General features: G+C 33.9%; 1 protein-coding gene across 1 annotated transcript in view; it reads left to right on the plus strand.

Moving 5' to 3' along the window:
• Window positions 1-290: 290 nt before the first annotated feature.
• Window positions 291-20743, plus strand: part of LOC145661731 (chymotrypsinogen B-like) — a 199268-nt gene continuing 178815 nt past the window's right edge. The window contains exon 1 of the mRNA XM_081727066.1: window positions 291-370. Within this exon, the coding sequence (XP_081583192.1) occupies window positions 317-370 (54 nt within the window). The 5' untranslated portion in view covers window positions 291-316. The remainder of the gene's footprint in view (window positions 371-20743) is intronic.

The raw sequence follows: 20743 nt of genomic DNA on the forward strand, positions 1-20743 counted from the left end.
GTAAAAAAGTGAAAGTAACATCCCTCAGGTCATTCTATATTCTCAAAAGAAAGAAATATATCTTCCCAAAACTTTATTATCTGTAATAACCTAAATGTAACACTCGATATAAATCATTATTCCCAGTTAGACAACACACGACTTACGTATTACTATCTTATATTTGTGACAGATATAGCGTCTAACTCGATAGACTGTAATTCTGTTCTGACAATTCGTTATTGCGAAAGACTGCACATTCAGTATATATAATGCCGAGCAGTATATACTGATACTTATTTTTGGTTCACAAGACGATCGCTAAATACATACAGTAATGAAGTTCAACTGTCTTACCTATTTGTTCCTAAACATTTGCAGCACGTTTTGGGTATGTACATTACTGTTTGTATATACATATATATATATATATATATATATATATACTTGTGTGTGATTTATATCCGCAAAAATACAACAAACATTTCATAAAAAATGCACTATATTGGCAACACTGCGTTGTGGATGATGAAATCAAGGTAAACATTTCCTCGTGTTTGTGCACTCTTTATTATGCAAGGTGTTCGTGTGGCAAGTATTGGAAATGGAAGCGGTAAGAGTCTGGGGTAACTTGTCTATTGAAGGTAGTATATAAATATTAAAACTTTACGCCCTAAAAATCCACAAAAATTTACATATGTAACGTTCCTATTTAGATAGAAGCTCGTTACTCAGTACGGGCCTCCCACCTGTGAAGACCCGCCTCATTTGAGAAACAATATATATATATATATATATATATATATATATATATATATATATATATATATATATATATATATATATATATATATATATATATATATATATATAAAGTGTAGTTGCCAGTAATCCTATGAGCCACCATATGTTCAGCTTAAATATGGATACATTACAACATTCCTAGAAATTAGGCCAATAGCAAAACCCATAAATATGTCAAGGATTTAATATTAGTTTCGTTAAATAATAAGTTAATGGTTTAGTAATCTCATATTTATAACAAAAAAAAAACAATCGACATTACAAATTTCCTTACAAGTCATTACACTCGTTACTACTTAATGGACACATTAAATGAAATGCAAGTGAAATAATATTAGTCTTTATACATCTTAACTTAATCGTGTACCACGACGACCTAAAATAATTTGAATAATTGTACCGAATTCTCAAACATATATATCAAATATAGGAAGTTATAAGTATAGTTAATACAAAATGTCTATATCCCATTTAATCACACAGTTAAGTCTCCATTTGAACATATATGGATTCGATTTAAATTTAAGAAAACTATTAAACAACTCGCCAGAATATTAAGTAAATAACAGTTCACACTTTAGAATATCAAATTACATTCACTTGTTATACACACACAACTCTATAATAGAATGAATTACCAATTTGCGATAGATAGAGCTTACTATTACAATGTTTTACCGAGTACATTTCCAGCACACTTCTAATCTACACAAGTCAAGTGCTGGGTGAAGTAAAAGCAGTCGCCACTAGAGGCGCTATATTCAGAATTTGGACATACGAAACTGCTTTATCGAAGACTCAAAACAGAATGAATTTAGAAAATAATAATAATAATAATAATAATAATAATAATAATAATAATAATAATAATAATAATAATAATAATAATAATAACAGTTACAACCTCTTTTTTGCGAAAGTAACTAACAGAGTGACATGTTACACACTCGTCCTAGCCAGGAAAAATAAAAATAATGCTAATTATTTTTATTTTTGAATTATGAATTATTTTCAAAACTTGTCCAGCCATAAGCTAATCTAACCTTCTACTAATAACCTTGCACACAAGACTCATTTCAACCAAACAATACTAAACTAAAATTTAAAAAAAATCCCCGAAATAATGCTTTCACCATCACTCATTCATCTCATTCACCTCATCTAAAACCACAGTTAGTAGATCTAAAGTCTGCAGTCCATATCCAAAATCATTTATAAATTTACAATCTCTTATATTGAAACTGTGAATACGAGGATAACACTAGAACTACCAGGAAGTTAATTATACAAGAACTACCAAAGGGGTCATTTTGACCCCTTGTGTTTTAGAGGTTTTTAGGTTGAAATTTAGCTTTCCTATGTATACCAAGACTTGATGTGATTTCATATAAAAATTACTAGCTTTAACCAGGTATCAAACCATGGTCTCCCACGCCCAAAATATTGGACAATATGTGAATAAGTGTACAATTTATGTGTGTTTAAAAATAAAATCAGGAACATTTATTATTCCAATAGATTACTCATTTATTTTAAAATATAAGATGTGAGCATATAAATGAGTACAAGGTCCAAGAGTAAACAAAATTTTGATAATTGTACTTTATTATATTGAATCATACAGGTATACATTTCAATGCACTGCTTCCTCTACATGTTCCGATTTGTCACTTCTTCCTTTTCCCGGTAAAAGTTGATGATGCTGCTGGCAAATCTTTTGAAACACGGTTTTGTCTCACTTTCTCGAAATGTTCCTTTGCCAACTAGAGAAAACAAAACTTTTCTAATTTTCCGTTTACTAATATGCTTATTTGTAATACACTTGTATAAGATATGATAGATTATGGTTGGCAAAACCAAGTAGGTTATAAAAGAGCTATACCGGCCATTTTATTCTAACAAGCTTAACAGAATATTTACTATCCATCTGGCCTACAATATCAACAAAAAAATTCTGTTTGTTGTAAAACAAAACTTTAAGTTTTCTTATTTTCGTGACAACTCATTACGTGACGTGTACGTTAGTGTGAACGGTGCTCAATATCAGTACTCTTTTGTATTTCTTGCATTGATATTAGGTGAGTCTGATATTGTTCTCGGTGTTGAGTAGTCTGTGGTACACAAATCTTTATTATGAAAACGTTCGGAAGCTGGAACTTTTCTCCGGTTGTTTCGGATAGTACCAAGCAAGTTTATTCCGTTAATTTTTAGTTTCTTTGCAAGATGTAGAGACACAAAAATGGTGTCTCACGTTACATGCAATCCCGAGTACATGAAGGGTTTCAAAAGACAAAAAACTACAGGTTCAGTAAGAGGGATGTTTGTAGGCCTCTTTTTATCTTCTCCTAGATATGGAAAACTATTTACTATATATATTTGTTCTTCCCTTCAACAAGCATCCCAAATTCGTCGCCATACTTATCCGGCTTGCTATCTATGAACTCAATAAATGGACCGGTAGATTTCATTGGAAAAAGCCACTCACCAATAGCGCAATAAGTATGGGGATTGTAGTACCTTCGGGAATTTTCAATCAAGTGATACCAAATATCAGAAAATAAGCAAACCCTGTTAGTTTTACGTCTTTCGCTCCTCTTAGATTTGAGATAAACCTTATAAATCTCATTATTTTTTCAAACATGTTTCTGGGCAAGACATTCCGAAACAAGCTGCAGCCCAAGCTTTTGAGACCATAGGCACTTTACACCTAACGCTCTTCATCCTCATTGCTCCACGGAAATAAAGCAAGACAATAATTGTATCAAACTCATCGAGAGAAACCGACCAATTAGGATCATCTAAAACTCGACGGGCCTCTACTTCTGACACTTCTTTATATTTCTCGGTAGAGTATTGTTTATAATCAGTCTGAATGCAAATGCACAAGCATCATCCATATTATGCGTACTGAGAGATGTGGGTTACGGTTTGATACGAACTATATTATGTTTTTGTAATCTTCCGCATGTTTTGTTGTTTTCATCCATCCGTCCACACAGTCTGATCCGGAGTTCACTTGGCCTACCAGTAATTGCAATAGAATTCCCTTGCTGAGATTCTTCACTTGAATCAGAATCAGTATATTTGATTTCTTTTGTCATCACTAGTGGAAAGATCTTATTTTTCAAGGTTTGTAACATCTTCCTTTTCAATCCAGTTGTTACTGTCCTTATTACCAGAAGCACTTTCGTCAATATTCTGTAGCTGTACTAGAAACTCTGCTGCTGTAGGTATTTAACTACTGGAAGACTCCATCATTCTCAAACAGTGAAACACGCTTTTCGAAAAACCACCACAAATCAATAGTTGTTGACAATTGTTTCTGGTACATCAATAGTACACCTTGGTAAAAAGTATAAACCAGAATCAAAAAGGCATATTTTTATCCAGAATAAAAAAATGGAAGAGAACTTTGTGGTGGATAAACAGTCTGCGTGGGTTTTCTAGAAGTTCATCCATTTCCTGCTACTTTGTTCGTTCCACAATTCAATTCGTTTCTCATCATCTGCGTCTCCTTTAGTCTAGCCGGCATAACCTTGAGACGAAAGACTCAAATATTTCATTTTCTTTTTCAAATTAAATAGATAGGTATCAAAATGCCCCCGGTGGTAGTTCTAGGTAAATCACTATTTTTAAAGAAAACAGAAAATAATTGAAATACGGAATTTGGGATATAATCACATTGGTTAGGGAGAAAAAAGTGGTGCCATATGTATTGCATATTTTAAGTAATGTTCAAATTAAAGGATGATGAATGACGGTGAAGAGTCAAAATAACCTCTTTGGTAGTTCGTGTGATAATTTAAATTCGACTATATTTTACAAATGGGAAATATTTTTTTCCTCTTAAATAAATATTATTTGACAGTTGTAACACTTACAGTTTCACAATTCGTTTAGTAATACCTATATAGGAATAGACTCCTTCCAGCAGATCTATTCTTCGATACAGGATGCTTTACATACAGAGAGTGAAGTCCAACCGATCGCAATATTAAACATACATATACGGACGAACTACAATTTCAGGCCTGGAAACAAACAAATACTAACATTCACATTTAATAGATACAAACAAAAATTAAAACTTGTCCATTTTCACACATATATGTATCTTCTGTTAAATTAAAATTTTTGAATGACTAAAGTGACGATAGTTTCGTTTGAAAAGTGAAATATACCCAAAATATAAATTTATCCTTAAGTATACTTTAAACCATGGATTGTAATTAAGCATAAATCTTTAAACTTTTTAATTGCTTACTCAACATCTTATTTACATGCTGTTCTCGTCTCCCTCTATAAGGTTTCGTTAGAGCAACATGGGTTTTACGAATGTCATTTTCATTGGTTAGAGATTTTACTTGAATACAATTTGCGTTCAAAAACCGTAAGATCTGAAATGGTCCCTCCCACCAATACATTGATAATTTGTTAAGCCTTTCAACTAGTGAAGATTTATACTGGAATTTAATTAGTATTTTATCTCCAACTTCATAATAGCATCCATGGCATTGGCCATAACATTGGGATCACGCTTACGCAAGTTTAGTTCATCAATTTTTCGTTCCATGTCCAATGGGTCACAAACATGATAAGCTAATATTAATTCCATCGCTGAACATTTTAATTCCTCATGTCTACACAATTAATAGATAATTCTAATTCAGGTAGTCCTTCATCGCAACGGGTTTGCTTATCATGGAAATATATTTTAAGGGCATCCTTCACCAAACGCCAATACCTTTCAGAATTATTTCAGACACTGTGATAAGGACTAATTCTTATATCCCTAATACACTGGCTATTAAAGAAATGCCTAAAAGCTTTAGACACAAATACACTGTGGTTGTCTCTCGATAAGTAATGTGGAAATCAGAATATACACGTTAATTTGTACAGTTTATCAATTATAGTCTTGCTATTTAACACCCTTATAGGTTCTAAAAATAATCGCTTGCAGCACGAATCTACTACTATAAGGCAATATTTACCAGAGCGTGTAGGACTAAGAGGACCAGCCAAATCAGTAAGCCACACAGCATTAATTACCTTTTCATATTGAGAAACTAGTTGTCCCATCTGTTTAACATTGAAACTCTTACTTAATTGACAGTCCTTACCGGTAGAAACGACATTTTGAATATCTTTCCACATACCATTCCAATGATACCTTGAACAAATCTTACTGGTAGTCTTGAACACGCCGACATGGCTTCCGGGAAGTAAATAAGAATGATAGTATTCAATAATTGAGTTTGGTAATAATTTCGGCAAACATACTTTATAGGGATTTCCAACTGCCCTCCGATGTTTACACAAAACACCTTTAACTAATTTATATCCTGGTAAATTTACTCTTTATTCAAGTTGCTGTATCATTTTACTTAGTTCTTTCTTTCATGTTCATACACAGAAATAATAGCAAATGGAATACTCCATAAATTAAAATTACAATAATTTGTTACCTGCTCTGACCAAGATTGTTCCAGTTCTACTGGTTCAAATTTTTCTGTATCATGGATTCTAGAAATAAAATCCGAAGGAAGATTCAAAATTCCAGGTACATGTTTTACCTCGATATTAAATCCAAAAAATCAATATAAGAATCTACCATATTAATTTATGTTTCTAATATTTCTAATCGCATAAGCGATACCTTGATTATCAATTCCCAACTCAAATTTCATATGCAAAAATGGATTAGATCTTTCCACCGATTCTTCCGCCGCATGAAGTTCGAGAACGTATATTGGTTTATTAAAAATCATGATTTCTAAGCTTACTTGAGAAATACATAAAAGGTGTGAGAACCCCTGTATCATCATATTGTTCTAAAATCCCTCTAAACTTCGGGTACAGGAATCAGATCACACAATGAACTTTTTTATTTAAATCTGGCAAACGAAGAACTATATGAGTCTTGAATATTTTTTAAATTTTCTTAAGAGCCACCTCTTATTTTACATTCCATTCAAAATTTACCTTAGAAGACCTTAATCGACTAATAGGCTCAACAATTTCTTCGAAATTTGGAACAAATCGAGAATAATAATTTAAAACTGAAAACGGAGATAACACTCCCTTTCTAGACTTCGGTGGAGGTAACCGGCGGATTATTTCCAAACGACTACGATCCATATACATATCATTCACTTCAATGATATTGCCGAGGTAAGATAATTTAGTTTGAAATAATCTAGACTTACTAATAGATAAAGTTATAGCAGCATCACGAAATCTACTTAACACCTTTTCTAAAAGAAATTTATCCTGTTTATTTGTCGGCGTAGACAAGGCGACACCATTCAAAAATATTTTACCCCTTCTGATTTTAACGGATAAAAAATATTAGTCATTACCTTAGATAATACATGAGTAGGGTAAACCATTCAGTGATTGGCACTTTAAGGTTTCTTAAAAATATATATATGTCTACATCTTTTATCTTTTTATATATATTCTTTTGATTTTTTCTCTAAATATACCTTAACACATATTGATTACGGAGAACATGTATTTTTTTATGTATTTCAGAAGCAGGAAATGTTTGTAGAGCTTATAGTAAACACAAGTATAAAACTATAGAGATTGGCACTGAAAATACAGTAGTTGGCACTTATTACAGTATTTACTTATAAAGGACAACATAGTCTTACGTTATGTGCCGATATATAATACTATCAAGCTACTCTTTGGCCAATAATTACAAGAAATGGCTTAAAATTCAATATAACGTTCTACAAATAATAACATTTAAATTCAGGCAAAATGACAAATGCTTTTAACTCTATCTTCATAAATCTTTGATTATGAAAAAAGGAAACGAGGAACAAGGGTAACACGATTTGCATTACAGAGACTGTATGATATTACTCACTATCATCATAACTTAGTATATCTATATCTTCACTGTCATCGTCCAGAACGTAGCAAATATGGTCAGTGGCGGATCCAGGATATGATTAAGGGAAAGGCCAAACCATAGTTTGCCACTTTTGTCAGGGTAAAACAGGATTGAAACTCATTTTATCCAGTGTATACACTGTATACCTGAGCGTCAAGGGGGGCTATAGCCCCCCTTGGATACCCTCCTGAATATGGTACACAAAATCATCATTTTGCAGCTCTTCCGGAATATGAATCTTGTGATCTCTAGGAATGCTATATAAATGAAAACTATTCATACACAAAGAACGCGTTATCAAGTAAGCGTTTAACGGTAGTGTACATTTTCGACATGATTTATTGGAGTTCTCACTGACGTCTATTTAGGCACCGAACAAATTTCTCTTTAAAGTATGTTCCTGTTTTGAATTCTGAGGTGAAATGCCTCCTATTGTGGAACTACTCTCAGCTATTTCTGGTTCCTCTCTGGCTGTACATTCTTTCGATTCATTTCTGGCTGTACTATCTTTATATCCTATTTCTGCTGGCATTTTCCTTCCCTTTCTTGCCTTGTATTCCTCTCTCATTACTTTCCACTGAGCTTTTTCATCACCAATTTGCTTCTTCCGGGTTTCCTTCTCTTATCATTTCTTGGTATTTCTCTCAAGTGACAATAAATGGTAGGCGCTCTATATTGCGTTTTCTCTTGCGCTTAGCTGTATCTGGCCAATGAAGATGATCGGCAAATGACGTATAATTTAAACCGCCAGTTTTCAACTATCTGCTTCAGCCTTTACCCATCTCAGCACTTTCTGAACACGATGCACTGACTTCATTCTCAAATGTATCTATATTTGCACTCTCAGAAAAATAATGATGGTCTAACATTGTTGGAGTTATTTTAATCACGAGTATTTAGGTTTGTTTCTTGTTCGTATATGGCGGCACCTGATATTCCTTCTGTTTAATTGACTGATGAGCCCTCTGCTAGAGAATGTTGAAGAACATTTGCATCAATTCCTTTCCTTAACGAATCTGAGTTACTGCTTCGTATAGATGTTTTGAAATGCCTCCACAAACAATATAAGACTGACATTTTCACATTATGGTTCTTTTCCGAGTCCTTATCCACTTTAGTGCTTTCCAGCTATTGCAATCCATCTTCTCGCACGATGTGTGAGAACTGCTCAGCTGTCAAGAGAATAGTTTCGTTTGTTTCCGCACAAGAATGTTGAGCAGAAATTGGTGAGGACGTAGATGTGTTCCCAATGCATTTACTATACTCCATACTATTTGGGTCAAAGGGAAACAAGTCAAAGGGGGGAAAGCCATTCTTAATAGTTGATGGGGAAATACAATTATCCACTACTTCTTTAAGAAGAGGAACAAAATTCAGCTCGTTCACATTTCATCGGGATGGTTATGCCTCCAATTCCGAACCACTATTCTCCACCCCTTCTTTATTGGCCGAAATGCTGCAACATTTGCTGTTTCAAGTATTGGAGTTGCATTTGGAAACAAAGCATTAAGTTATATTTTTAACTCACAGCATAGCTGACTCAATTGGTACATTAGGTGGGTCTTATGTCCATCAACAAAATAAATGATTGGAAATAACATTTTGTTGTTTGTACACCACATTAGCAACGCATTCGTAGAATAGATCACCTTTCATCCAACCGTTGTTACTATGTCGATCACCCCATCTCTTTGAAACAGACTTTGCCACATCTTTTGGAATACGGGTACACTATCATTGGTGGAGTTGTATCACCGTTAGCGTTAAATAAAAACATTACTGTTATTGAATCCTTAACAATAACTTTATACACATTTTGGTACTCTTTTCAGCTAGAACACTCCCTGTATCTTTTTCACTTATATAGGTTCTTATTTTTGCAAAATTGGAGTAGGACCAAAGTCATCTCTGCAATTAGGATTTTTTAACGGAATTACAGTGTAGATCTTGGTACACCGTACATCTTTGAGACTGTTTTGATTCCCATGCCTTCTGAAACTGCTTGGAGAGCATCTCCAAGCCTTTGCTTATAATATTTGAGAGTTAGAAATCTTGGCAGATTGCAATATTGGTCTAGGTCTCTAACCAACAGAAACTACTCCAGTACAAAATATAAAAAATAACATTACCACAACGTACCGCCATAAATATAAATTGAATCGATAAGTTCGAATACCAGTCATCTCCACTTTTTGACAAAATTGAGATTTTAGCACGTTCCAGCTCAGCTGATGTGGGAACACCATTCAGGCTGAAAACAAGTCATCTCCTCCAACCGGTTGTAGAAAATATTGAGCATTGAAATTTTTATTTAGTTTAAAAACATTCCATATCCTGGAAAGACTTGTTTCGATGAGGATGACAGCTGTTGAAACTCAATGATTCAATTGAAAAAACAATAATAACGGACAGTGTTTTACATCAATTGGAAAATCCCTACCAATTCTTAGCAGCGTTTGCCACAAATAGTTTTAAAGAATAAGCAAAAGTTTACTTATATGGGATTCGCGTTAAAAACTTTAGACTTAATTATGTCATAATGAGATTCTGGCGCTTGGTCTAGTATTGAATAACACTATACTAATTAGCCGTGACTTCTGATTCGCGCGATCGAAACTAAGAGCTAAAGTGATCACCTTTTTTCAATTTGATTATTTTTGAATTACAGTGATTGGCACCACAATATATAGTGATTGGCAGGGGTGCCATTCACTAGAAAGAGTTAACGTAGGAACACGAGAATTTAGTACATTTGTATTTTCCATAATTGAATGCTTTTAATAGCCTCATATCATAATCATATACAAAATATTAATTTCATAGTTATTGGCAGGGTTATGCCAATTACTATCTAGGCACATATTTCTTCATACAGTGATAGGCTTCCCCATTTTTTCAACAATGGAGAGATTGATTACAAGGTTTCTTGAAGGGAAAACACATTTTGATAGTTCCTAATCTGCAATGCGAATAAACCAAAACTTAAGTAAAATTTAATAAGTCGGAACGATGGTAAATATTCTTTAAACATCTTTAACAAATTCATAAGGAATAAGACCACATTTAATTTTAGGAAAATATATCCATCTATTCCATAAACCACTTCACTCTAATACCAAAATATCAGGAAAGAAACTTTACAGAATATAGAAGCAAAGACTAGTGCTGACGTCCGTTAGTGAATACATTAAAAAAACTTATTTGTTTTCTTATTATTTGACTATTAGCTGGAAAAGTGCCAATTAATATCTGGGTGCCAATCACTGCATGGTTTACCCTATCACTAGCTAAACCAAATGGTAAAATAGAAAACTCAAACAATCCATAATAAGGTGAATAAGGAAGGCAGTGAATTTAGATGACCTATCAGTGAGATTTACTTGTGTTTTAACATATAATTTTTCATTTATTTATTTTTTTTGGAAATTAATAATCAAGCACTTATCTCCCGATTTATTGTTCACCAGAAAATAAGGTGATGCCCAAGCTGACGTACTAGGCCGTATAATACCCTTCTTAAGATAATCATCTAAAATAGCATCCATTTTAATTTGATGACTCCTAGAAAGAGTATATGTGTTTTGCTTAATCAGAGCTTCATCACTTAACTCTATATCATACGTTACATTTTTAATACGGGGACGCGGCAGAAGTCCTAAAAGGCACAAGAGCTAAACGGCATTTAGTTCCAAATGCACAAGTCCTGAAAATTATTTCGCGGCACAAGTCCTAAAAGGCAGAAGTCCTAAAAATCATTTCGCGGCAGAAGTCCTAAACGGCAGAAGTCCTAAACTGCAGATGTCCTAAAAGGCAGAAGTCCTAAAAGGTAGAAGTCCTAAAAATCTCTTGTGGCGCTACCATCGCGTCCGTAAGAAGAATACTGTCAATCTGTTAGTCAAAGTTTTAGATATACTGTTTCAAATTACAGAACCTTAGTTCTTACAAGTTATTTGTATAAATACATATTCTATCGTTCTGAAATAATCAATAAATAAACAAATGAAGCCTATTGTCCTTTCTTGCTCTTTCCATGATATATTTCTATGTTGACAAAATTTTAACTTCCTACCAAATGTGATTCCCAGATCTTTCATAATGTCTGTTTTTTTTTTCTATTTCCACACCATTGACCTCATAATATTGTGTATTAGTCATGTACGTCATAAAGTTTGTTTTCCTTGTGTTGTTTTGAAGTAAATTATTTTTACATATATATTTCTTGTACAGAAGTCTTTCTGTAGCAAATATTTGTCATACTTGTAATTAACTACTCTTACTCGTTATCATTATTAATAATAATTTTAGTGTTACTAACATAGTTGTTACCGTTGGAATTAAATACGTCCATATTGGTATTGTGCAGCTACTAACTACTGAAATGCTTTATGGAATATTTAAGTCTGTAGTTTGTAGCAGGGTGGCCATAGAAGTTAATGGCTTATAGCCCATAGTGCGTCACTGAAATTTTAGAGGATCTTTGAAAAGCAACTTAATTGCAATTAATGAGAAAGATTTATTTAAAATAAATTTATTTAATACAATAACATTACGTTTAATCAATTCCGCAACCATTGTTGAGGAAGGGATGTATTAAAGAACGAACCATTGAAATAGTGCAGAATCAATAGCTGAGTTTTTATAAATATATTATATAAATGAAAGTATACTAGAATGTAACTAACTAGACTAGAAATGAAAGAATGTAACAATATATATATATATATATATATATATATATATATATATATATATATATATATATATATATATATATGAAAGTAACTATATTTGTAACTTAACAACACTTAAACCACCAGACTGATCTCGACAAAAACTTTCAACATAGATGAGGTTCGGGCCTGAAATGGTTTTATCATTTCACTTTGAAGGTGCAACTTGGAGGAAGGAAGTGCGGATATATATTAAAAATTATCGATCTTAGTGTCGAACCCATAGTTTTCGGGGTTGCTGAGATGAACACTGACATTTCCGATGAAGCTTAAATTCTAATTCAGCACTGCAAATTGGGGGAAAGAGAGGAAGATGTATAAAATGATCGAAAATGACCGCTATAAGTGACGAATTCATCGTTTTTGCGGTCGCTGAGGTGAACAGTTACACTTTCGATGCCGTTTAAATTCAAATTTACTCCCGCAAATTTAGGAAGGTACATAAAAATGATGCAAAATAATTGATATTATTGTGAATCCATGGTTTTTGGGGTAGCTGACGTAAACAGTGACACTTTTGATTGCGTTTAAATTCAAAATAACTCCCGCAAATTGAGGGAGGTATATAAAATGATGAAAAATAATCGATATTAGTGTGGATGCACAGTTTTCGAGGTCGCTAATGTGAACAGTGATACTTTCGATGCCGTTTAAAAAAAATAAATTTATTCCCGCAAATTGAGGGAGGGGGAGGTATATTAAAATGATGGAAAATAATCGATATCAGTGCAAATCCATAGTTTTCAGGGCCACTGAGATGAACAGTAACATTTCCGATGCAGTTTAAATCCAAATTCAACGCCGAAACCTTGGGGAGGGGGAAGGGGGGATATATAAAAAATGATCGAAAATGACTGATATTAGCGTTGAATCAATACTTTTTGCGGTTGCTGAGATGAGCAGTGACGCTTCTAATGCCATTTAAATCCAAATTCAGCGCCGTGACCTGGGGACAGAGGAGGAGAGGGGGATTTATATATATATATATATATATATATATATATATATATATATATATATATATATATATATATATATATATATATATATATATATATATATATATATATATGACCGATATTATAGTCGAATACATCGTTTTTGGGGTTGCTTTGATGAACATCCATACATGAAAAACCATGATGCTCGAATACATCCACATCGATATTAGTGTCAAATCAATAGTTTTCGCAGTCGCTGAAATCAACAGTAACACTTCCGATGCAGTTTAAATCCAAATGCATCCCCGCAACTTGGAGGCGGATATATATATATATATGATCCAAAATACCGATACTAGTGTTGAATTCATGGTTTTTGGGGTCCTGAGATTAACAGTGACACTTCCGATTACATTTAAATCCAAATTCAGCACCGCAACTTGTGGGGGAAGAAGATGTGGGTATATAAAAATGGTCGAAAATGGTCGATATCAGTGTCGAATCCATACTTTTCTGGGTGGCTGAGATGAACAGTGACACTTCCGATGCCATTTAAATCCAAATTCAGCCCCCATTATTACTCCTAAAGGGAGAGGATGACATGTAATTGTAAGTGAAAATGACTGATACTAGTGTCAAACTCATAGTTTTGGGGTATCTAAGTTCAGTGGTGAAAGTTTTGATGCTCCTTATACCGAAAATGAAACTATTCTCCCCGTGTAAAGAACGGTTATTTTGCTAGTCTTTAAGAATAACGAACATAAGTTTCACATGTTAAATTCTTTAATATATTTGTCGCTGCTCAAATTTACGCATTTAAGCGGTGTATGTGTGTATATGTAAAGAAAATTCTCTCTCTTTTTGAGTTCTTCGAAAAATATACAAATAATAAAGAGGTATTTATATCAGAAAACTAAAAAGTAAAATTAAAAGATGTTGCTATAACTATTTTTCCTGCTAGCGAAATACGTTGTATGTATAGATGCTGCAGACACGTTACAGCAAATAAGATTAGCATCAGGCAAATAAATAGTTTTTAAAGTATCCGGGTTTTGCCAATATTTCCGAACAATAGATTTTTTCTAATGGGTTCAAAATTTACAAAAATTTACACAGGATAAGGAAGATACGTGACCCCATCCTGATATTTTAGCACTTCCCTGCCATAAAACGGTAACTTTATAAGATTACTTAAGATAATTTAAATGCGTCTATATTATTTAATCTAACTTCGATTATATTTCAGTATTTTTTGTAGCCATAACCCCATTCTATCACGGTGCTAACTTTAAAGGAATGGTATAAATATATTTATTACCATAAAATTTCCCTATTCTAATACATGAAACATAACTACTCAATGATCTTAACTGTAAAGTAGTAAATATAAAATAGTTTTCATTTTAAAGCTATAATGTGTGCAACATTCGAAAATTTCAATTTTCCCCAATCTTTTCGTTTTTTTCAGGTTCGGGAAAAACGGTAAAAACTGTTTTTTTACCCAAAATTTCCGTTTTTTTTCTAGACCTTTGCAACACAAGTCGCACATATTGTGAACATTCATCAGACACGAAGACACATAATTCATCACTAAAACTCATATTCTCCAATCATCAGCAGTCCAATGTTCTTTGCCTCGTGCCCATTCGAGGCGCTTCTTTGCAATGATTGGAGTAATTTTTGCTTTCTTTCTTGACCTGAGTGCTTTTATTCCCTTAATACAAAGAACCCTTCGAACATTTTCAGGCGAAATGTCTACACCATTCTCAGCCATTTTTATGCTTAAGTCTCTAGAAGTTGCGTTTCTGTTTCCCAGAGCCATTTTTTTTTATTTTTTTCATACCTCTTAGCGATAGCTTTAGATCTCACCCACACTTCCAAAGCCTATTTTGCTGACACATTTGCTTCTTGCTCATCGCAACGGAGATTTTACTAACAGATTTTTGCCCTACCCCAACTCTAATAGCAATTTGTCGTGTATATCTTCCTTTCACCAGAAGTGTTTTGACAACTTCCACTTTACGGGAAGAAAGGTCTCTGGCTTTTCAAATTATGCCGCGATTACAGGACTTCATAGAATAAAAGATTAATACACAAAACACATCAAGATCCCTTCGAACTGACCCTTACGAACTGTTGAACGCTTTGAATGTCGTAACCGCTTACGACACAATACTTCAGATTATAACTTGTTGTTCGAAATCACAACAGCTGTCTAAGCTGAAATACCACTTTCAGAACTCTCTCCCCTCTACTAATGCCATCTGCTGTTCAACGGTGATATCACCACTTCAAGTCTACAGTAAACAAATGAAGAATCCTATATTGGTGGTTTAAACAATTAAATTACATGTTCAAAAACTCCGAAATTAGGACTGCAACATCAATTTCGCATTTTTCGAGAGTGAGTCTAATAATTTGAACACGTCTATACAACTTTCTTACTTGTTTTATTGAGTTTTCAGTATTTTAAACAGGTTACTTATAAAGTGAAGAATTACAGATAACATTTTAGGTGCATGATATAATCATCATCATAGATGTTACAACTGAGAAGCTTCCATGCTCCCCGGTCTTCTGCTAGCCTCTTTCTCTTCACGTACGATTATTTTTCTGTTTTGATATCGTCCATCAATTGTAGTCTTCTTCGCCCCTCCCTCTGTCAAAGATGTGTGATAGTTGTAGAAAAGAATAATCATCCTTCTATTAGGCTGCGCCTATGATTCTGTCTCTTGATTTTAGTTCATTTTGTAAGAATTTTCAAGGTCTTATCCTCTTGGATTTTGTCTTGCATTCATAATCATCTGTTTAGTAATTCTAAGGAAGTCTGTTAGACGAATAACCATATCCTCAAGTTTCATCATACATTTTAGATGTTATTCTGCTTGTTCTTTTCGGAAAAATGACTAGGATACAGTTCTGTCATTAGCAGTGTTATTCACATCACTTTAGTACAAATGAATGTAATTTTTAACACCTGCAGGGAAATGGAAAATCGATTGATTCAGTTGCAGGAAAGCCGTCTGACATTGTGACTTAAGCGAACACCAAATATACCTAATGCGACCTAATATCAAGTCATTTCACATCAAAATTTTATTCAATTTTCCAGAAGTTCATTTCCAACATGCTAAGGCTCTCAGTACACAAAATGTGTAAAAGTTCACATCCTCAAGAGATGTTTGGCCACATATTAAGTAAGCAATGCAAGAGAACCATAAGGAGTACCTTAAGAAAGAGTCTCACTCCTGTACATTACGACTTCATTTTCGGCATCACCTTATCAGCTTATTTGTCTTCTATACATAAATCTATACCATATGCAATAACACTTCTATTCTCATATTTATATTGTCAATGTACAAGCTTGTAAATAGCACAAATTCCAAACATCAATATAACACTTTCAAATACTTGTATGTTTTTATAGAGTTCCAACCAAATCAAAAGGTCAGATAATCGGGGATAAGAGCCGTCTTATGCACCCTCTTGGATTATTTGTTTAATGTATGACCAAACATATCTTGGGGATGTGAAATGTGATACATTTTATTTACTGCTAACCTTTGCATGTTGGGCATGAATTACTGGAAAGCTGAGAAAAATTTTGTTTTGAAATGACTTTATATTAGGCCGAATTAAGGTTGATTTATGCTTGTTTCAGTTACAATGTCAAACGACTTTCTTGCAACTGAGTCAATCAATTTTCCATTTCTCTGCAGATATTTAAAGAAATCACATTCATTTTTAGTACAATAGATGTGAATAATACTGCTAATAGCAAAACTGTATCTACTCATTTTTCCGAGAAGAAGAAGTAGAATAAGATTTAAAATTTATGACGAAATCTGAAAAAAATAGTTATTCTTCTTACAGAATCTCTTACAATTAAGAAGAAAAACATTCCTAGGAGAAATCTCTCCCTGTACAGTTTTCGCACCTTCAAAGATTAAGCAGAACGGGAATTCCCGTTCTGCCTAAAGATAAGAATATTTATAATAGTTTTTACAAAGTGCTAGAGGGCCCTTAGGCAGAACAGAAAGACACCGAGTTCATAAGGAAAAGACCTCTCGCTTTCCTCTTCGGAGAAATTGACAGACGAGTAACGTAAGAATATACTGCGTATTATGAGGGGATTCCAAATTGTAAATAGCTTTCCAAAGTGAATAGCTTTTATTTAGAATATTGTTCACTAGATTCTCTGCTTCTGTTACGTGTACATTCGATGTTCTTTGGAAAAGAAAGGAAGAAATAGAAAACATAGAAACATCAATTTAAACACAGAAGCATTATTTACTTGTTAGGAAACTATTCATACTGTACGAATACATTTCACATTGAATTGAAGTATTGATAGCAACGAGAGTAAATTATTCATTTTATTAAATGATTTCTCATAACAAGTAAAAGGACTGTCTAATATTTAACGGCTTTTGTGAACCATTACTAGGTTAACAGAGTAGCGAAAGGGTTGAAGGCATAATGCTTGCAATTTTACGAACGTAGATTCGAGTCCCTATTACGGTAGAAACTCTCCTTTTCTTTATATAATGGAGCAATTTTCTACAACTTACGAATTATTCATTGATATAACGCAAAATCAGCAAAAGTATCGGAGGTGATAGAATACGAAGGTAAAACGAAACACGTGGTTATTTCATGACGGCAGTCTTGCACCAAACGAGCTTCGAAAACAACACTTTCCATTGCTTGATGTGAAGTTCAGTAATACATTCGATTCAAGCAGAGTGTGGGCAACTACTGTAATTGTTTAAAAAATAATTTCTTTTCTTTGCGTTCTTAGGAACATCGTTTTGCAGATTATAAACACATTTTTATTTCTTCATATACACTATATAATAAATGTCACATTTTTCGCTACTGGTACTCATGGAATTAAAAAAAAAGTACTCCCATTTCCATCTTAGTGGCAACATTTATGTAATGTTGGTGGTGAATAGCTACATTCAGTGCTCGAAATGCGATAGGTGTCAGGAATTCACTACTTGTTCATTTATTTTAACGTTTTCGACTGTTATTGACATTTAAAGTCTTCCTAAGATAAAGTTATTTAATTTAATAATGTTGCCACGAGATGAGGCGAGAGAAGATTGTAGGCTGTCTCCTGTGGTATGATGCAAATGCCATCTCGTCTCGAAACAATCTTTGTCTCATATGAAAGTCTTCACTCTTACATTGAGAAAAAAACATTCTCCGGACAGCGGTATATTGTACAAATATACGGAATCCTCTTGCTTACTAAAGAAATCAGTGCGGAGCAAACGTTTTTCATAGGCTACATACGCACTGTCCTTAGATGTTACATCATTCCATTCCACGATGTCTGACATCTAACAGTTTTCCTTATATTACATACATCTATGTATGTTACATTCGTCAGCTATATGTTATATACGTCCATTTGTGTGTGAGATCCTGACCGCCTATATTGTTTCATACGGAAAGTACGTATAGATGGAACACTTATACGGAAAGTATTATAAAACATGCGTTTTCAGTTATACGTCCGCTGTACGTTAAGTCTAAAAACTACAGGAATTATGCATGTAAGCTACCTTTTTAAGTACGCCACATACATTTTTTCTCAGTGTAAGACTCTTGATGATAAACTTTGATAGGCGGCCAGCAAGATAGAGAAAATTACACTTTGATGGTCACCTGGCAATACATTCGGTCGCAGACAAAACCCATCCAAAAGCTTTCATGTAGAGATACATATTTTATGATTAAACATTAAATACACACTCTATGTACGAGTAAAAGCGTAAAAATGAAATGAAATCTTTGAGTTTTACGTCCCAATGTTATGCTGAATAGGCTAAAGGAGACGGTGATGATGAGAAATTAAGGAAATGAAGTAAGTGGGGGGAAACAGAAGAACCCCGAGGAAACCCACGCATACGGTGTTTGTCCACCACAAAGTTCACATGGCAGGAGTCGAGATAGAACCCGGGCCCTATGCACCAGAGGTGAACTCTTTATCACTGAGCCGCCGAAGCCCCATGTAGAAGCGGAAAAAATAAATAAATGTAACGATCACCAACGACCAGGACTGTATACACTGTGAGAATGAAAAAAAATCTAATATTAAACAAAATAAAGCTGTGTTTTCTTACAAGTTAACAAGAAACCGTTGGAAAAGTTTCCGTGGCTGCATTAAGACACGGAACACAAACTTAAAATTAACTTCCCAAGTAAAATTTAGTTCCAGAAAGTAGTTCGTCACCTGAAAAACCATGAACAGTAAGGAGTATTTAAACTTTGGGTTTTGAGGTCACGGATGTCCTTCTCGGAAGGTAGGCCAAGGTGCTGCACGTTTGCCGATTAGTTCTTGATTAACAAGCTGCCTCGATTTCGGATGAAAGAGGCCCAGAGTTCAATTCAGTTTTATTCAGCTACATAAGCCACGCAAAGAGGTTTGCTGTGGGCTGTGACGGTTGCCTACCTCAGAGGTCCTGAGATCCATACCGTTCTATATAACCACGCAAGGAGGTTTGCTGTGGGCTACCACTGATGCTGTCTTTAGAGGTCAAAAGTTCGATCGCGAATACGTAGCCACACAAAGAGGTTTGTAGTGGTCTCAAACCTGATCGCTACTCTAGGCTTGGAAGAGGAAGACGTGATGCATCTAGTGAAGTGTAGTGCCCATAATTGTGCAATTAAAACAGTTATCGTGGGATATGAAAAGAACACGAGCAGCTGACTTCCAATACGAGGCTGAAACGTGTAAGTAGCCAGTAATGAAATTTAATGCATAAATGATAGATTCACTCTTAAAACAGTTCTAAGCGTTATTTCAAATCATTTGCTAATATGATAATCTTTGTAGGTCAAACAAAATATATATAAACAAAATATATATTATTTTAAACTCTGTTAAACTAACTTTTGTGACACACAGAGTTTGACCCTGATTTAGCAGATACGCAGAAGTGACCAACAGATTCCCTTTTGCTGTATGTATACCTTATGTAAATAAACAATCATCATCATTATATATTTTCTCTCTTATTCCATTTTGCAATTGTTAAATAAGATTAACAAAAGGTTGTAAGAACTAATAGGTTATATTAACAAAGGTTCACCAAGTAGTTTATAAAATAATTTCGTCCTTATTTGTAATGGAATTGTAGGGGCTTATCGCCCAGCCTTGTTAGGAAGAAGAAGCATATACAGTTTATTGCATTGCAGATAGCATACCCTACAGGGAAATTAAATTATCGGTCACACTCTATTACTGTACTACCACACCAGTAATATTCCAAGACAAGAACCATTGTCTTGTTCTACAAATAACACTAGACTAGCAAGTGATAACACAATACGTGTACAGAAACCAATACATAGTCGTTCAGGGAGTA

The sequence above is a fragment of the Thermobia domestica genome, chromosome 10 (genome assembly GCF_964235325.1).
Source record: "Thermobia domestica chromosome 10, izTheDome1.hap1.1, whole genome shotgun sequence".
Classification (NCBI taxonomy): Eukaryota; Metazoa; Arthropoda; class Insecta; order Zygentoma; family Lepismatidae; genus Thermobia; species Thermobia domestica.